Raw genomic sequence first — 20,090 nt, 5'->3', positions numbered from 1 at the left:
CTCTGCCCCCTGACAGAGATTCGGAGCCCCTCTACTCCGGGGGCCCCGGGCCCCCCTCACCGAGCACATTCCCCAGCACCCAGTAGCCCTGTTTGGATTCTCAAACTGGGACTGGTGACCAGTAAGGCTCAACCTTTTGGTTGCTTCCATGTACCTTCCAGAGGGTAAGGGAATAGTTGGTTGGGATATGTGTGTGCGGAGAGTTATCTGTTATCTCCAGATCATCAGGGGTTATACCCAGGCAGCCTGTTTCCACTCAGAGGTTTGCAAGTTTGAGAGAACTGGACCTTGGCAGCCAACTCCCTACTCACCACCCACACCCCCAACCCCGTATGCAATCCAATTTTTAAGTTTCAGCTGTTAATTACCTCGACCTGCTCTTACTGGCAACCTGTGATCCGCCAACTGCAGTTCTTGGCTCCTGAGGCACTAATGAAGTTCTTTCCCTTGTAGAGCACAGGCTCACTTAAAAGGAAGCATAATTTGCTAGGCCTTGGAAAGCAGCAAGAGCTCCCGAAGCAGAGGGTGTACACTCAGTGCCAGGCACCCAGAGAGCTTCTCGTACCACTTAATTCTAGGTAGGAAAGAACTCAAGATTCTTTGTGGTCTGCATTGAAAGAAGTCAGTTCTCAGGCATGTAAGAAGCCAAAGGCCCTACTCAAATGTCAGTGGCCCATCACCTCTGGACAACCCAGAATCAAAAGGGAAGAGTGGTCTTCCTGAGGGCCCACTAACGGAACTCCTAGGAATGGATCCCATGCTGTGCAAGGTGAAGGAGGGGAAATAGGATCTGTCTCCAGTTATACCAAAGGACAAAGCGATCCTATTGATGACCCTGCTCCACCTCACTTGGAGTCAGGCTTGGGCAACCCTGAACTGGTCCCACCATCCAAGCTTGTATCTTTTCAGGGGCCCCGGTTGGCCACTCACTGGCAGAGCATTAGACAGCAACCCAAGCCTAGTGTGCTCCATCCCTGGGACAGCTCCAGCTGTCTGTCTTTGTCTTTGGTTCTCTTCCTCCAGAAGCCAGTGTGCTGTGCTCACAACGAGGAAGGCTAGCTCCCCGGCTCCTCTCCAGCAAGCAGAGCCCGTGTCCCTGGGGGTCGTCTCTCAGTTTTGTTGCTGACCCTTCCTCCTAGGCCCAGGCAACAGAGAGAGCTCTGAGGCCCACATCAATATGGGTGTTGCCTCTTCAGCAACATAAAACTTTGAGTATGGCAATCAGTTTTCTGGAATATCCCTCAAATACCATGTCTGAAAATTCCAGAGTGCTTGCTAGTGGAGAGAAGCAGAAACACTGGGCTGGAGACAGTGCCCACTGTACGGGGTTTAGAGCTCATGTTTGCACTTTCATTCATTCTACTCCAATAACGTGCCAGCTGTCACTGCCACTGCCCACTGCCGACTCGTCCTGCCTGAGCCCGGTGGCCTCCTCTCTCTGCTCCTGAAGTGTCTGCACATTAGCTTGTCTGCCTTTGTGAGGACAGTGTGTGTGACCGTGTACCTTTAGGAACAGGCAAACGATGTGGATTCTGTAGCAGACGATATTGTACAAGGCCCTGCCTTGCTCATATTGTCTGCAGAGCTCTGAGATGGCCACTCAGAGGCTCAGCCACAGCCAGCTAACCAAACCTCTCAAACATGTAACTGTACAAACCCAGGAAGTCTATATGGTGACTGGTCACCAGGGGGCGATCTCACACAGCAAACCCGCAGCCCTCTGAGCTCTGGGGGAAAGCTGAAGGCCTTCTCGTTCCCTTCCATGCCTAGTTTTCTCAGTTTAGGGAGGGAACGAATCGAAATATAGTCCAGGTCAGCAGGGAGGAGCATTCAAGAGGGCACGCATCCTGGGATTTAAGAGGTAACCATGTCTGCAACCAAACTCCCCCTCCCCCGCAGCACGTCAGTGTGGGAGAGCTGCGGAAAGGACAAGTGCTCGTCTGGTTTTTAGTGTATATGAAAATGAATTTATTTACACAGTAACATGATGCCACAGAGAACACAGCAAAGTACCACAGCAAACCAAAGGGCGGCGCCACCTGGTGACAGAGGGGACCTTTCATTGGTAGGTTTATACAACTCCAAAACATGTTAAGTAGAGGTGAAGCTCCAGGAAAGAGCAAAAGAAACAAGATTTTCAAAAAGAGAGCATGGGCAGAGCCATGGGGAATGAAAGAGAGAGTGGAATGAGGGCTGCCATGATTCAAATCACTGAGAAGGACCACACCTGGCTTCTGCCCTCATCTCACGCCAAAATGCCCGGCATATCATCAACAGAAAAATCCCATCCCAGTGTGTTCACACATCTGCTAAGGGAAGGGATAACCAAGTAGTATTTGGAGCAAGTTTCCTGAAGCAGTGTGGTTTATCTTTCAAAAATGCTACCCTGAAGCCATAGGACTGGTTCAACATTCAAGTTATCATGAGTGCGGACACACACATACTTTCCACACACTACACGGGCAAAGTGGATTTTCCATAATATAATATTTGTAGCAAAATATATGACTCTGTACTTCTGCTAGGTTAGAAAATGTCCGACCTCTTTGGATTCCCTGAAACTTTCTGGATTAAAAAACAACAACAACAAACATGGAGGCAAATGGGTAGGTAAAGGTAAGAAGCTGGAATAAACGCGGAGGCTCTCTGGAGTGGGAAACATGCGATGGGATGTCCGGATGCAAGCCCCTGCCGCCCACCCAGGTGGGGAAAGCTTCTAGCAGTGGCTGATGCAAAAACCTACTCTAATTTCAAACAGCTGCAGAGAGGGGGGTGTTTAACAGCTGTATAGCACCTTGTACATTCTGGGCACTTATAAATATTAAATGGTGGTGATGCTGAGTGATAAACACCTCAGTAGGAAGGTTTATAAAAAAATATTACAATTTGTTAAGAAATTTCCCAAGAGTTCTTTAAACAAACCTATGGAAACTACCATATCTCTTTTAAAATATTCCTCAGCTCTCAGTATCACGTGGATATGATGTTCCCAAGCTGAAATTTGGGCAGTAGTCACAACCATGTCAACGAGAGAGGAAACAGTTCCTTCTCCTTAAATACTGGGGAACTTTATAATCTGTGCAAGGTTTTCTTCATCATCATCATCATCATCATCATTTTTTTCCTAATACACAAAATGGACTTGTTTTAAAAAAATAGGTGCTTATTTGAGGATGCGTTATTTTATCAGCTGAATACCTGGATGTGGAATGTATGTGAATTCTCCTCCCATAGCATCTGTCATAACTCAATCTCATCACCTAAGAAGCATCAGGACAAAAAGGCTTGATTTCTTTGGCATAATCTCTACCTAGGATCTTGCACTGCACCTCTTGTGGCTTCCCTTATGGCATCATTTTTGGTCCAACGGAATCCCCACTTTTAGCGCTGCCATCAGCATGGACAGCTGGGCTGCAGTGCGCACTTCAGCAAGAGCGGCACTTGGATTCGTCTCAGCACAGCACTTAGGGTCGTTGAGAATATGAGCTTCAATGAGGTAAAACTAATAACCCGGTTTCGTGGGCAGCCATCCTGTTTACTCATTAGGCTGAACTAGAATCTTTAATCCTTATCAACTAGTGAGGGGAATAAAAAACATGTCAGAGTTAACCCAGGGAGTCAAGTTCCTTCCCCCCCACCCCAAAGTATGCTCATACTTCATTTATACATCTAGAATCATTTGGAATATAGTGCAGTATAATAAGTCCATCCCAATTTCTGGAACTAGCCTGCATTTTTTTCAGATCACTGCTGGTAACATCTAGGGAAAAATCCTAGTTGCAGGTTATCAGCAAAACCAAGTCAGGTTACTTCCCAGCACCAAAGTATTCTTAATTCAAATTTGGGAAGCTGAGTGCAATCCTTCTATGCCCTACCATTTACTAGGCCCCAAAGATCTTTCATGGAAATTTTACAATGCTGGAAACTTTAAAATACAATTTTAGGTAGTTTAACTCCCAGAAATATCATTAATATTTCTAGAGGTTCAGATCTCTTGGCTTAGAGTTTTCTAAGTTCACAAGCTTATTCTGAGTTTGGAAGCACAACTGTCCCCCACTGACAATGAAAGGTTACTCAGAGTCTTAAAATCCTAACAAATAGGTTTTACTTTAGCCCCTCAACATCAGTAGGCTAGGGAGTGTGGGTGCTTGTGCCCCCCATATATCTCACCTGGTTTATCTTCCGAGGGCAAAACTTGAAACCCACTGCCATATTCCTGGCTTCCAATTCAGACTTAGCCTAGGGGTTGGTGGACGTCCTTCCCGATTCTTTTGTTGTTGATTCCACATGTTGCAACTGCTCTTTTCCCCATCCTGCTGTTATTCTTGATGAATTAGCTTCTGGGCATCACACTAGTACACCAAAGGGGCTCTCCTAAGGCTAGCAAAAGAGCCCTCTCACAGCCCCCGTCCTTCCTGTGGAACATCTAATTCCCTTCCTTCCCAGACGAGGTTATCATGCTAACAAGGCACTCTGCTGTACATTCAGTCTTGGTCTTGGCTACTCCAGCCATTGTCCTGTTTCTCTAATACCCAAATGTGTACGAGAGATTATTCTTGCTCATGTGGCTTAAGGAAAAGTTCCAATAGCGGCTTAATTGTTCAAATTCTCAATATAAATGGAAGAATCTATAGTATAAACTTTAATAGAAGAGAAAAAATCCAATCAGTATTGAAGACAATAACTTGACATTACTTGAGAAAACAAAGTGCTATACTAATCACAATCCAAAACTCATATATATATATATATATATATATATATATATATATATATATAAAAATATGTATGTATGTCTGTCTGTGTCTGAGGGCAGGATTTCTTTCCAGTTGATGAATGTATTCAAAGTTCCTACTACAATTAAAATGGAAATGTAAAATGTTTGTGATAATATGAGATTGACTGAATTTCATCATATTTGGAAAAATATTTGGAGGACCATCTGATGTAAATACTTCTTGCCTAGAAATAGGGTTATTTTGCCTATTCTGCTCTAACCTGTAACACCTTCTTCCCTCCCCACCTTACATTCCTTGGCCCTCACTCAGAGAGCTGTTAATCTAGCCACCTGTCTCAGGGAAGCCTGAGTCCCTTCTCTGACTAGTTGGCATTACTCTTTTGCCCTTAACAAGTCTGAATATGAAAACAGTACTAAACACATCTGATGTGAAGAGGTGCTCGGTTTGCCAGTGCTAGGAGATAACGGTAGTGGAGGGTGTCCATGATTATAATACTATAGAGTTAAAATGAAGAAGACTGGGTCCAAGGCAAAACAGAAACAGAGAAAAAAAGTGTGTGGTGGGGGGAGGGAGGATGCCTAGAGAACAAATAGAGGGACCAGGAAACATTCTTCATTAAATATGAAACCTCATTAAATAGTCAACATTCAAATTTACATGGGCAAGGCACCACGAGAGTGACATTGAGAAAGTGTCTCAATATGCAAACCATGGAGGGGGGCTGCTAAGGGAACGTGCTGGCTGACAGGGTCAGTGGTCTGTGCACTGCCACTTCAGTGTATAATTGGGCAGGGAGTTATGTGCACATGGGCTATGCTAAGATGAACCGAACACCAGCCTGCTAGGCAAGGTGTGGCCATGTCACAGGACACCGAGAGAGAGAGTGGACTGCTGGCCTGCAGCGGCATGCCCACCTTGTGGCCATTCCTAGGGGCAGAGCCTTGCACTCTGGCCAGAGGAGACAAGACTCTTTGTGGGCCAACCAGCTCTCTTCCCTGGAAGACCTGTACTGCTGGCCAGGAGGACAGGCACATGTTCCATATGGAGCCTCACATGTCCCATTCTCTAAAAAAAAAAAAGAAAAAGAAACAAAGAAGAGCACAATAAAATACATTCTTCTCCTTTCTTGATCCTCTTTGATATAGGTGAATCACGTGAAAGGTTGTTAATAATGTTAAAAGTTTAGAAATTACCAAAAGGCCACTAACGTGCTATCTAAGTAATACTGCACAATCAGGCTTGGCTTTAACAAACTCTGCGCCGGTAGATGAGGGGCCCAGGGCTGTCTCATTAACCAGTGCAGAGAACGCGTCTATCAACCCTGCCACAGGTTGCTCCCCCAGAGGCCTGGCCTCTACTTCCAGCGTGCATGTGCACACACACGGGTACATACGTGTACACACTCTCACACTGTCTGAGTGACTCTTGGGATTTCAAGGTTGAAGTAAACAGAACAGATACTCACAGTTTTGAATAACACACACACACACACACACACCGGTGGAGGGAACACTCGTCACTCAGCTCAAATATGTGCCAAGGGAAGAAGGGGAGGGTTTCTGGAGATATTGCTTCAGGTGAAGTTGCAACATAAACATTGTATATACAGCTAAAAAAAAATACATACCAAAATTGCACATATATCCATAGAGGAGGAGCACAGAGCCCAGGTACGGTGAACAGCTCTCAGCCACCCACCTCAGCAATCCAAGTTCCCTGGGAGCTGTCCTCCAGAGCCATTTCAGAGGGTCACAAGGAGCAACGTGCCTGTGCATTGGGAGGCAGTCTCTCTAGAAAAGGCCAGCATTCTGAGGAGGAGGTCAGCAGTCTCATCAGCGGCCTTCTCCTCTTCCCCTGCCTTCTGGCCGTCCTAATAGCCGGCCACGCCATGGCCTCTAAGGAGACATTACAGCTCCGCCGACAGCCGTTTCATGCAGGGCTGTTGTCCACAGCATTTGGTAGACTAGTTAACGCTGGCTACTGACAGAAGGAAGCTGGCCAATTACTGCTCGAGGGAAAACTGTGATCTGGGCACCGGCAGCCCTGGCTGCCAACGTTGACAGCTCTGACAGTAATCAAAGAACAGTACTTTAAACTCTGTTCCCCTGATGGCCCCTAGAGAATTGCACATGCAGGAAAATCATCTCCTTGTGTCCTGCCAGCTATTTATAAGATCTGAACTGCACTCCACCCTGCGGAGGCACTGGTGACACCACCTTGGGTCAGCTCTGTAATGGGCCACAAGTGGCCGATAAACCAAAAATTCATTGGCAAGTGGGGAGAGAGTAGAGGTGAAGGAGAATCAGGCAGTGGCAGCAGAGGGGAGACTGTTAGGGCCGCCCTCCATGCAGTGCACACACTTATCGATAATAGAAATGAAAATGGGTTCATGACCCAAAGGATGGGATCTCTCCTCGTCCTTCTACTCCTCCTGGAACAAAGGATACAGTCCCCGGAACCAAAACTGGGCTGATGCTAAGGATGGCAGTTCTGCCTGGTAAGAGAGTCAGTTATTGATCCTTTAAAGGAAGAAAGTCTGTTGTGAGAGCTTAGTGGATGATGGTAAGGACTGGTTAAATCTGTCTATTGCTAGTGAGAATAAATACACGGTGTTAAAAAGACAGGGGATATTCAGAATTATGGAGGAACTGGACCCAGCTCATTGGGTTCAAACCACAGGAGCTGTCCCTTCAAGGATATGTCTTCATTTTCCCTGTATTTTGGGGACAGTTAGGGCGGAAGGCATTCCCATGGAAGGCAGCTGCATGTTTGTGCGGCTGACTTTCTGTGAAGTTAAGAGAGACTCAGCGTCTCACTGGATTTAGAGCTGAGGACAACCTTTCAGAGTGGACTCATCTGTTCATGGATGGGGATGGAAGGCTCGCCTCTCCCCTTTCCTTGAATTCTGTGTGAGTACGAGGAAGGGGAAGTATGTGAGCGACTTGAAGAAGGTGACAATGAAGTAAGAGCAGCAACTGGGACACGTTAACGGGGCTGCAGGATCTTCACGACGCAGCTGAGGGAGTCTGGAGTAGCGAAAGCCAAATACTGAGCACAAAGCCAGTCCTCCAGGCTGACGCCACTTTCCCTGTCCAGGGACTTCTCAGCAAACTTGATCATGAGCAGTGTTCGCTTGATGTCTAGCCAGTTTTGGAGCAAGGCATTCCTCTGCACTGGGCTAGGGGAGGCAGTGAAAGTCTGGAAGAGGCCTTCCCGGGGGCCCCAGAGCAGACACTGGAGGATGCCTTTGGCGCCTGAAATGAGGAGTCGCTCAGAAGGGTTGGGGTTCAGGAGGCAGCTGGCCAGCTGCTGCAGGCCCCGGGAATAGGGGGAGCGGAGTGGGATGCGAGGCAGGTCTGCTCGAGTATATTCCTTCTCCTTCAGCTCCGGGTTCTCATCGAAGGGGTTGGGCAGGTGCAGCATCTCGTAGATGAGGATGCCTGTCTGGAACTCATCACACTTTTTATACTGGGTGGCTGTGATGATCTCTGGGGCGAGGCGGGACTGGTCCCGGAGGATCTCAGGGTCCACCAGATGGCTCTTCTGCTTGGCTTGAGAGAAGTTGCTTACTATGAGCCTCGTGGGACAAGAAGAGGTGGGGCCGGGCTCCGCAGGCCCAAGGCCCTGGGCGGGTTCCCCGGGCTGGTAGTGGACAAGCAGCAGGTTCTCCAGACGCAGATCGCAGTGAGTGACGTGGTAGGGTTTGAGGTGCTCCAGGCCGGAGCACAGCTGCAAGAGCAGCAGACACACTTGCCTCTCATACACGTCAGGGCTTTTCCCATGCTGCGTTAGAGAGTCGCGCACAAAGTCGGCCACGGTGAGACAGGGAACCTCTCTGGTGATGACCACAACGTGGCTTCTCTGCTTCCTGCTAACGACTGCCTGGCTTTCTTGGTGGGATGACTCTGCTTCAGAGCCAGGCTCTGGGCTTTTTCCATCAGTTCCTCCTTTCACCTCGTCTGTCACTTCCATTTCATCCTCTTCCTCTTCAGGGGCATCAGGGTCCTCCCAGGGAAGCAGACGTTTAGGAACTTCAGCAAGGAAGTGACCACAGTCCTGCTGGATGTTAAAATGGACAGCCAGACTCTGCCGGACAGCCAAGCTGTGATAATACTGCTGCGATTCTTTAGCTTTGCTCTTACAGATCTGTAAGAAGAAAGCAAAGAACACAATTGAAAATGCACACTTTCATAATAAGGCTTATGATGTGTAAAGAAGTGTTACCTGGAAGGTGACTGGTGGGAGTCTGGAGTGGCAAAAGCAACAGTGTTTCAGTGAAGACACAGCGTTAGAGCTGAATCTTCAGAAAGGGTCTTGGCAAACCTGTGCTGAGTGACAGCAACAGTGTCTACATGCTTAACTTCATGTGTATTACCTCTAGTCCTTACACTAACTCTTCAAAGTAGGCCGAGGACCTAAGAATTAAAAAAACAAACCAAAACCAAAACAAACCAAAACAAAAAAACCCAAGGGCCACCAGTTCGCAAACCTAAGTCTGTCTAACACCAAAGCTTCCTCTTTCCACTGTACCTTGCCCCTCATCTAGAAGACTGAACAACAAAAAGTCACTTTCCACCCGCTTTCTGTGGAGGTTTACAGCCTAGACTTATACAGCAGCTCAATAAATGGCTCATAAAGTAGGCCAGAATACCTTATTATATCACTGGTCAGGAGAGTGACATACAATTGGCCAAGTAAACTGTGGGTTTTCCTAACTTTTCAACGAATGTCATTGTGATGGTCACAACTCAGGCACTCAGGGTAGAGATGAAAGAGTGAGAGAATCGTTGGTCTCAACTAGTCAGAGCAAAACAAACATTTCAATGGCAGGAGTCTGAGTTTTACACTTTCTCTTAACAGGCCTCACTGAAGGCCTAATATTCAAGCAATAAGGCCTCTCAAAAAGACCTTAAGTGGTTACGGATGAAGGAAGAGTTGCTTGATCAAAAACATTAGCCAAGAGTTCTACATACTAAAACAACTATTGTATATCTGGTCTTAAAGGGTTAGAAAAGCAGAAAGTAAATAAAATCACCCCTAAATGGATTCTCCTCATGATATGATATGAGAAGTTGACAACGGAAGGCTGAGTCTCCAACACCAGTTCATAGATCATCATAGTCTGGTCCAGACAGATCCTCCACGACCCTGGGAACCAGGTACACACTTGCCACTCTTCCTCCCCAGCAGGAGCACGCTGCCACATCTCACAAACACCAAAGCCTCCCAGCAACAGGTGCTCTGTAGTGTTTACATTTGCCCGTTTATTGCAGTAACACAGAAATGCAAATTTTAAAAAGCTTTTCTAGTCATTTCTATTTAAAAAGAAAAATGTACATCTTAGGAGGACGCTGATGGGTTCTCAATTCGGAGAAGCAGCATGCTCTGATTTCCATTCAAATAGATATTAAAAAAAAAAAAGGGCCAAAGGCAAAGGAGTCTCAAGAGAGAGGAACATCCCTCTCTCATTTACTGTATTTATACATATTTATTACAGTTAGAGACTTGATATGAGTGATTCAATGCCACACACACACACGCATGCACACATGCACACACACACACACAGAGGTCTGAAAACAAGTTCCTTCAAGTCTTCTACCACCTACCTAATAAGTTTGAGGGCACAGTAAGCATCTCTTCTTTAAGCAAACTTCTGGTCTTAAAACAGAGATATCCCCAGACTGAGTTCAAGTTCAAACATATATCTTTCAGAAAGCATTATCTTTGGAAAGCTCTCAAAGTCTCAGCACATGCAGTATAATCTATAATCCTATATGCTCATTATTCACAACATGAATCCTTTCTATACTGTACTGTTGGCAATATTTCATATTTATATGTCACTAGGTATTTACAAATCCTATACTAGTCATCACCTAGTTGTATGGGAGTCAGATCCACGACATGGTACCATTAACCCCATTTCCAGTTTTAATAATTTGCTCAATATCACACTGCCTGCTGGAATGAAAGTTCAAAGGTCCCAACTCCTCAGCCTTTGAAAAGTCAATCAAATACCACTGAGTTTGGCTGAATTAGACTGTGTAGTTAAACTCTCGCTGTCATCCTATAGAAAGGACACTCACCAAAGACTTGAGAGGCCCAGCATTTAGCCTCGCTACTAGCTGTGTAACCTTGGGCATTTCTCTTAATTTCTCTGGGTCCCAGTCTTTCTAATAAAGGAGACAATATAAAGAATACTGAAACCTACTTCACAGGGCAATTATGAGAATCAAATGAGATCAAGTATGTAGAGCATATCTGTAAACTACAAAGCTGTACAAATGTAACATTCATAATGACTAAAACAGTTAACAACTTGTGAATGTTAAAATGATGCATGGTAGAATCGTCATATTTTTTCGAACAAAGAGAGCAAGATAGAAAAATGCATCTTTCTTTTGAGTCTGAGAACCACTAGCCTCAGCAAGGAGGCTCTCTGACCACAGGATTCATAGAGGGCAGCTAAAGAGGGACCGTTAAAGTTTCACACCTCTATGCCAGGTCAGCCCTGACAAACAAGTCAAGATCAACAGCCTGTTCTGATCTAAGACAGGCCAACCCAAGGCTAAGAGAGAGAGAACTGTTTGGCCCAACTGTAGTTTTCACTATGCCAAGTTGCACCGAAAAAAACTTGCCACCTTTGGTTTGGCATTAGAAGCAGAGATGATACTCTAATTGTTATTTCTATTCTAACTTTATCTACACACACACACACACACACACACATACACACACACATTTATATAAGATATCCTAGAGCTTTGTGAGTAGATAAGAGCATGGATACTACAACTAGAATTTATGTTTAGCTTCACAGATCAACTTGAGATAAAAGTTCAAAGTGATTTACAAAGAAGAAATGATAAATTGTTCAGTCATTTTGGATGCTCTGAAGGAAAATGGTCTGCCTAAATAGCCAAGCTGAGGAGGTAGCACTTCCTTATCTCTTCATCTTATAATATGTAGACAGGCTGGAGAATAATGGGTCACTCTAGTTGTAAGGGCAAAGGAGAAAGGGAGAAGACTGGAGTGTGAAAGAGGAAAACAAAATACCAGGGCTTTTGATTGGCTCATAACCATGAGAACAGTTACAACCAAAACACAGACCTATGGAGATTTCCATCATAGGATTTCTCATATGATGAGTATCTCATAAATCTTTATTATGGAGCCTGCGATGATGTTAATTTAGGTAGGAGTATTATGTTATTCTATGTACCACATAGTAGCCATTTTTCAAATATTAATAACTTCTTTAGTTTAAAAAAAAAAAAACCTCAAAATGACCTGACTTCAGATGATAAATTTCTAGTCCAAAAGTCATTTCAGAAAACGAGCCACTCTTTCCAGAACAAATGGACAGGGTTCTTCTAGCTGGTTGTTGTTTTTTTTTCCTTCTTCCCTTATCCAGTATTTTCTCTAGCAGAGATCAAAGTAACTTCTTCTTGGCCTCCCATTTTTATTTACTTTTCTTGAAAGGAATTCATACTCCTTCCTTACAAAGCGTAGCTGGCTTGAACTGAAAGATCCACTCCTCAAGAAGAATGATTTCCACAGGACTCCTAGGCTTCACAAAATTTTGAAATAGGAACAAAACTGGAGCTGGAATGGTCCTATATCTTCATGTAAGATTCCCTTTTGTAATGGGAGAAAAATCATCTCATATTTGTTTTGACTATGTATGGGAAAGCCTATTTAAAACACTGCCAATTTTGACAGACTGTACTGTGTACATTTTCTGAATGGGAAGAAAAGCCCTAGGAGAGCCTGAGCCACAGTGACACTAGAGGGAGCTGCAACATCAAGATCCTGGAGTCGTTTGCATGGAGACTGCAGCAAGAGAGCAAAACCAGGCTGGTGAAGGTTGCATCTTGTAAAATATGCCATAGGTCCTCTTTGTGGACAAGTTCTTGGTTCTATGAAGGTGGCAATGCCTAATTCATGAAAAGGGAACACTTCGTGTGAGGAGCACAAGCAGGAAGGGATGCCCATCCTGGGCACAGTGACTCTTGTCTCTCTGCCCACTCACAAGGCACACCTTCTGGAGCTACTTCTCCAGAGGAAGCCAGAAGAACATCAAAAGGGACAGTCAGCCAGCTGGTAGTTCCACGCCCACCAATGTGGACAATACATTGTCCCAAAAACAGAGGTTTGAGGGAAACTGAGTGCTTGTCTCAGTTAATAAAGATGAGTGAGAACGGAGAAGGGGAAGGAGAAATATTGATTCCTATCAATTGTGCATTCAAACAAGTATCCGACAGCTCCTTAAGCTTCCTATCTGTGGAACACAGCATCCTGAAGCAATCTGGCCAGAGCCCCTAAATACAGTGGGGTGGGGGACTCCTTAACCACTGTTAAATCATCTGTTGGAAAATGGGGAAAAAAATGCTTCCAGAATCAGAGCCAAATTAATCTCTCCTGAGAACTTCTTAGACCCAGGGCAAAATATACAACACTTAACACAAGCCTGATCTTAGTGGGGAAACAGAGCTGACAATGGATCCTCACACACAACCTGAGAAGTTTAATTCCAAACATTCATTTCAGTGCAGGAGCTCATTTTCTGTGTTGCTCAGGGCAACTACTCTGCATATCTTTGAGGCAAATTTGCCATTATAAAGCATTTATGTTTATTATAATAATCTCAACCTAGATAGCTAACTTTAAAAAAGTAGACTGTGGGGGGCTTTGACGGTAAAGCCTCATTAAAAGCAGCTGGGAAGGAGAAGACAGCGTTATGTGTCTAATGCTACTGACACTTTCAGAATGCCCACGATGCCTGGGACCTGTAAAGAGGGTGTACATCTTGCTGCCCTTTCAGTATTGGGGAGTGGAATAGATATTCAGTTTAAGGCAACAAAGTAGGGAGGTGGGGGGGAAAGGTGGACATTTGGCAAAACAGGATGGCTATGGAATAAATCAGTTGTTGAATGGGGAGTGGTATTATCTGTTCTTACTTACTCTACCTTCCTCCCAAAGGCTTCCTGAAATGCTGGTGTTTGAGGGGTCTGCTCTCTATCCTCTTTTCTCATTGACGTACTCCCTTCAGTAAGCTCATGGCTTCAGCCCTCTTGATATACTGCTGGCTTCCATGTCTACATTTGCAATCCAAACTTGTCTCTGAGCTTCAGACTTATCTATACAACAGCCTACTTGATTTCTCTCCATGTATGTTCCATCCTATAGATGGATGCCTTAAACTCAACATAACCAAACCTGAACTTTTCCCCACCAAATTCCTTGTTCTTCCAGTACGCCCTCGATTGGTGAATGGCTCTGTTATCTGTCCCGACATCTAGATGAGATATGAAGTTCACTCTGGATTTCTCCTCCATCTTCATTCCCTGCATCTAGTCAATTACCAACTTCTACTGATTTTGTTCCCATGTAACTTTCAAATTATCCTCTTTTCTCCATCTCTATGGCTACCATTATCATTTGCTGGTCTACTACAAAAGATTTCCAACTGGTCTCCCTGCCTCTCATGTGATTCCCCTCAAACACACCTTCTACGTGGTCACCAGAGCTACCTTTCAAAAAAAAAAAATTGGATAAACTTCCTCGTGGTTCCTCATTATCTTCACAGGATAAAGTCCTGGCTTGGCCTCTCTTTCTAGTCTTAGTTCTCACCCCTCTTCTCCGTTTGCCACACTGAGCTCCATGCAGCCAGAGCCCTACTCCTACCCTCCAGGTATTCTCTCTGATTTAGGCTCCTCTTCTCCCCTCATATGCCTGAGGGATTCCCCTTACTTTTTTCAAAGTCATCACATGCATCATGCGTGTCAAGGAGAGAAAGTGCTATATACCCTAAACCTCCTTTCTGTTTCACCTGCATCTCATGTACAGGTCTCTATTATTGCAGCTATCACATTTTTCTTTTGTCTGTCTTAAGAGCAGATATTTGTATCTTTGGGTTCCAGCACAGAGCAAGACACCTAGTGCATGCTCAGTATGTCTGCACAAATACTAAGAGAGGTGACATCTGACCTGGTATAGCCATAAGGCTTATTTACTCAGAACAGCTAGAATATATGCATAGCTTTTACTAAACACATGGAAGTTGGCAAGGTGATGGGGAGGGGGCAATGGCTGACAAATCTGGGTAATATACACTCATGACCTGACTACACAAATGAGTAAAATCTGAACAATGAGGGCTGTCTGCTGAGTCCAGGCTGCCTTGGAGGCTCAGGGGTTTTGTATTGCACAAAAACCACACAAAACGACACTGTTCTTCATCATTCCATTCAATTTTCTCTTTTCCCCAAAGAAAGAAATAATTACAAAATACAGGACTCTTCAAAAATATTCTACATTAGCTTTTATTTTTCTATTATGGGCCCAGTCGGCCTAGTATGACTTCAGCTGACTTCCACTTTATCAGCAGGGATTCTCATTTCCAGCTCGCACTAAGCACTTTACAGTTCCTCAGTGAACTTTAAGTGAGATGGATATTGTAGGGAATGAATGGTAGAGGGACAAAAATGAGAAACACTGAATATCACACACACACTACACCATCTGTGGTATTTTGTCACATTACCCAAAAGCACAACTCCATACGGGAAAGAGTATAGAATGAAAACTGGCAAATTCTAAATTGATATCCATTATTTGGTACAACCTCACTCTAAGAATACAGGCTGATCATCAATTGACCTCAATTCCTTGATCTGCCCAGGAGGAGTACTGCTTTACTTGCTGCTACACAGCTAAGACCTATACACACTCAATGCTGTTACAAATATATTCAAAATGGATTAAGTGTTTAATATATAAATGCTCTCTGGGCCCCAAGTACTCAGAACTCCATGCTTTAGGAATCTGCTATGAGACCTGTCAGGTAGGCCAGGTATTTTACAGATTGAATTGCTGCAAAAATATTCACATGCCCAAAAAACATTTTGGAGTCTAGAAGAGAAATTCAAGAAGGCAACTGTATAAGATTTTTCTATTTTATTTGTGATTTGTACTCATAAAATCTTTTTATGCTCCCACTCAGCATATGGATCAAAAGAAAATCACCTGTTCCTGAGCCAGTAATTTAGGCTGACAGAATGACACCCAGGATGATCACACTAGAGAAACTGAGGCACAGCACAGTTCAATAACCTGCTGAGGGCCCAGATTAGGAATTCACTTAATTTGAATCCCAATTTATAATTCCCATCTATGTCCTCTCACCTCATTAATTAAAGCTATGGCTCTCTTTTCCTACTAGACAATTCATTTTGATTCTAGGTTTACATGAGCACTCCAAACTTCTTCTTTCTAAATCAATTTCCAGCTGAGACTTTAAGGCACTTCTGTATGCATTCAGCTCTGAAATAAAGTGGACACTGACCTAGGATGGCTATGAGTCTGTAGAGCTGGCTGCTGATTAATCACTTTCTGTGAAGTTCTAATGCTGGGCATATTTGTGTTGAATTATGATAATGAAAGTGGTTTCCTCTAAAGCTTTTTCCTTGTAACTAAGCCAGTAATTAATTGCCTGATCCTATAGTCTGAACTAGTTGTAAATTCCTACCAATCATAGTTATTCCTATTAATGCTTTTTCATTTAGTGTCTTGCTTTCTCAGCATCCACCCAAATGAGATCAATGGAGACTCCAGAGTCAAAATGCAATAAAAGATGCTGGCCTCCACAGTTCACCTCTATTTTATTACAAGCTTTTAACAAGATTCTTGGCATAGCTGGAAGAAAAGAAGCTGCTCCAGTGCTGTAATAGGAAAGTGTACATCTTCACTAAGCTTTGTGTGCTCTATCCCTGAGAACAAAGACCAGGACTACTTTAAAAAGAGAAGATACTTAGTACCACAGAGTTGGAACTACTAGAAAAATAAGTCAGAAATTTATACTTTTTGCTTATAAAAGATTTTCATCACCTTCCTCGAGGTAATTTCATCAATTTCTCATGTGGTCTCACATAGCAGCATTTGTTATAAAATGATCTCATGACAACGGTGAAAAAAGAATGTCCCACTGACACTGAGCCATAATTTTACCAACTGTCCACCCTGCTTCTAGGCAAAAGGCTGTCATTTGTCCATTCAGGGATAACACTGAGACACAGCAGGGTCAATCTATTGACTCAGGTATGATATAACAGGACAAGTTCCACATAGGAATAAGGAGGCAGCCTGCCATAAAGCTAATGACGATATGCAGAAATAATTGTTCCTCTCTGTTCTCAGTTTCTTCCTGTGTAGAATGACGAAGGCCTGCCCTTCTAAAGTTGATGAGTGTACTTTGAAGACTACATGTTTGGTCAGTGGCTACCCAGATTCTTTGAAAGGTGGCAAAAGCAAGGTGGATTTTATTTAGAGCAGGGAAGTTAAGGGCTGGAGGCCAGCCAGCGTGTAGCCACAGAGACAGACGGTCCAATCTACCGCGTGGTGGCTCACCAAATGGTGACGAGGGGATAAAAGGAGACATGAATAACACAGAAACAGGAGTTGAACATTAAATATTGTCTGGGAATCAATTTGGCCTTTCCTTCACCAAAACACTTAAAAATACGTTGTGCTCACTGCCTCCTCAGCCTCCCCGTTCCATATTTCCACTAACTCACTGCATTGGATATCCACTTCCACTAGTACCAAGACTGTATTTTTTTGAGGTTTACCAGAGATTCAACTCCTGCCTTCTCATTCTGCTCAAGCCTTCTGCAATCTTGGACTCTGATCTGTGGGCCCTTGTTCTTTGCTACATCCTCTCCGAATTTTCCTGCTTTATGTCACTTAGCTGTGTGGGCCTTTTCCCAATTTGCAGACTTTACCACTACAGTCTCATACATTCCCACAGTTTGAACTAAATCAAGTTTATGAGAGGACTAGGTAAACTTGACCTCCCTTCTGAGTACCGAACTCACATTTTTGTCTGGTTACAGGCTTTCTCTTGACTTGGCTATCTCATGGGCATGCTCCACAGAGAGCTCATCTTTCTGGCTTTTCTGATTCATATTTCAGTTAATGGCATCACCATCCTCCTGGGGTTGCTCCTCCGTGAAATCTTAGCACAGTGCCCTCATCTTACATCCAGCCGCGCACCAGACATGGTCGACAGCCTGCCTCAGCTCTTTCACTGCCTGTCCCTTCTTTTCCATGGTCCTATTTCAGGATCTCTTTATTATTTACCTGGACAATTGCAATAGTATAATGACTGGCTTCCCTGCTTCCGATTCTTCTGGACTCTTCCATTGCAGTTTACTTCCAAAATCATTAACCTTATGTCATCTTTCTGTTTAAAAATCCTTAATGTTTTCCCACAAAACACAAAATACAGCCCATCCTCTTAAGCTCATCAATCAAAGCCTCTAAATTTGGTCCCAAATCTTTCCACTATTCAATTTTCCACTATTCTCTCCATGCACTGTATTCACCCCTAAGACTAGTGTGAAAGGGACACTAGAGGCCCTTTTGTATTGGCCCTGAGGTAAGTGTTAACAATGACTTCTTTCATTCATTGATCTTTATTTATCTTTACACCTCCACACCACTGTGAACCTTTATTATAACGTCTTGTTTAAAAGTTATTTATGTCTTTGTCTTTCCCACTGGAATATATGCTCTTTGAGGGCAAGGCTTTTGTCTTATTCATATGTATTTCTGTATTCTGTTAAATGTGATATAACAGAGATATCACAATGTTTTATACAGTAAATGTTTGCTGAAAGGTTAGAAATATTTATTGAATGCCCATTATGTACACGTGGTGCGGTGGATAAGATGCTGCACTCCCAATGCAGGGGGCCTGGGTTCTAACCCTGGTCAGGGAGCTAGATCCCACATGCATGCCACATCTAAGAGTTTGCATGCCACAACTAAGGAGCCTGTTAGCCACAACTAAGGAGCCCGCCTGCCACAACTAAGACCTGATGTAAATAAATAAATAAATAAACAAATAAGAAGATCAGAGAAGAAAATTCACAGAGCTGGATTCTTTAAGAAAATAGAGGTGTTTTCTAGGTACATGAGAAGAAGAGTGGTGAAGTCAATAGCTACCATTTACTGAATGCTTACTTTGTGTCAAATGATGCTCTGAGCACTATATACATCTCTATGTACATATTGACTCTTGTGATTTTTCACAATGGCTTTAAGAAGAATGAAGTTTTTCTCCATTTTACAGGTAAAGACACAAGGCTTAGAAAAGACAAGTAACTGGGCCAAGGTAACACAGCCAATAAGCTGCTAAAGCACAAATTTAAAGCTCAGTATCAAATGATCCAAAATCTCCAATTCCTTAGCTTTTTCAATGAAAAGACATTATGACATCATTTTTAAATAAAATAAAAACTGCCTATAATCCTCACCACTCTAAATTTAGAAATTATTTGCATATTACCATTTTGTAGGTCAATTTTTTTAAAAGTTATGGTCCTAGTATTTGCTATTCTGCTATTTTAATGTGACATTTTACAAAAAATGTTTTCCATGATTTTATACAGTCTTCATGATGACCATTTTTAATGGCTGCAAACATTCCATTGGGCTGATATACCATAATTTATTACATTGTTTCCTTAATATCAGGCATTCTGTTTCTAATTTTGGGCAGTGCTGAAATTCTGAGGGATTGTAACATTAGTAGCTTTCTCTCATAATTTTAAGGAAATATGTTTATGATTTTGAAGGAATGAGAAAGAAAATATCTAAGTGCAGAGCATATTAAAAATATGCTCAGGCTAGTGCCTAATATTAATGAAGAATAATAGTGAGTGACAAAAGAATGTTGAGAAGTAATTTTCCATTATTGTTAACAACAATAATGCAGTTTTATTATATTTTATATATACTTCATAGTTTACAAAAGCAGTTTCACTACATAAACACATACACATATAACAATCTTACAAGGTAGGAAGGGCAGTGAAAATCAAGGGAGATTACATGACTTGTTTGGGAACACACAATGATAGATTCAGAATTTGGACTCATGTCAGCTGACTACTTTTAGTTGAAGACCGATACAATTCAGATATCACACTGAATGAAAAACAGAATAAAGCTATGAACCGAACTGTGTCTTCCCAAGATTCATATGTCAAAGCCCCAACCCCCAGTGTGACATATTCTCTCCCCCACCCTCCCAAGCCTGACATAAGGACACAGCAAGAAGGTGGCTGTCTATAAGCCAGGAATAGAATCCTCCTTTCCAGTCTCCAGAACTGGGAGAAAATAAATTTCTGTTGTTCCTAAAGCCATCCAGTCTATGGTATTTTGTTATGGCAGCCCAAGCAGACTAAGACCTTGTTACTGAGAAGTGGGGCACTGCTGTAACCAATACCCAAAAAGGTAGAAGTGGGTTTGGAATTGGGTAGAAGCTGGAAGAGTTTTAAGATT

General features: G+C 43.3%; 1 protein-coding gene across 9 annotated transcripts in view; it reads right to left on the bottom strand.

Annotated features, from left to right (window-relative positions):
- Positions 1-1,944: 1,944 nt before the first annotated feature.
- PEAK1 (pseudopodium enriched atypical kinase 1) overlaps positions 1,945-20,090 on the bottom strand; it is a 306,121-nt gene continuing 287,975 nt past the window's right edge. For all 9 annotated transcript variants that reach the window (XM_082617339.1, XM_082617336.1, XM_082617334.1 and 6 more), the window contains one exon: positions 1,945-8,885. In XM_082617339.1, coding sequence (XP_082473465.1) covers positions 7,725-8,885 — 1,161 coding nt within the window. In that variant the 3' untranslated portion in view covers positions 1,945-7,724. The remainder of the gene's footprint in view (positions 8,886-20,090) is intronic.

This window comes from Mesoplodon mirus, assembly GCF_964341445.2.
Source record: "Mesoplodon mirus genome assembly, chromosome: 4".
Taxonomy (NCBI): domain Eukaryota; kingdom Metazoa; phylum Chordata; class Mammalia; order Artiodactyla; family Ziphiidae; genus Mesoplodon; species Mesoplodon mirus.
Note: the sequence above shows the minus strand (reverse complement) of the source record. Positions and strands in the feature narration are given on the sequence as shown.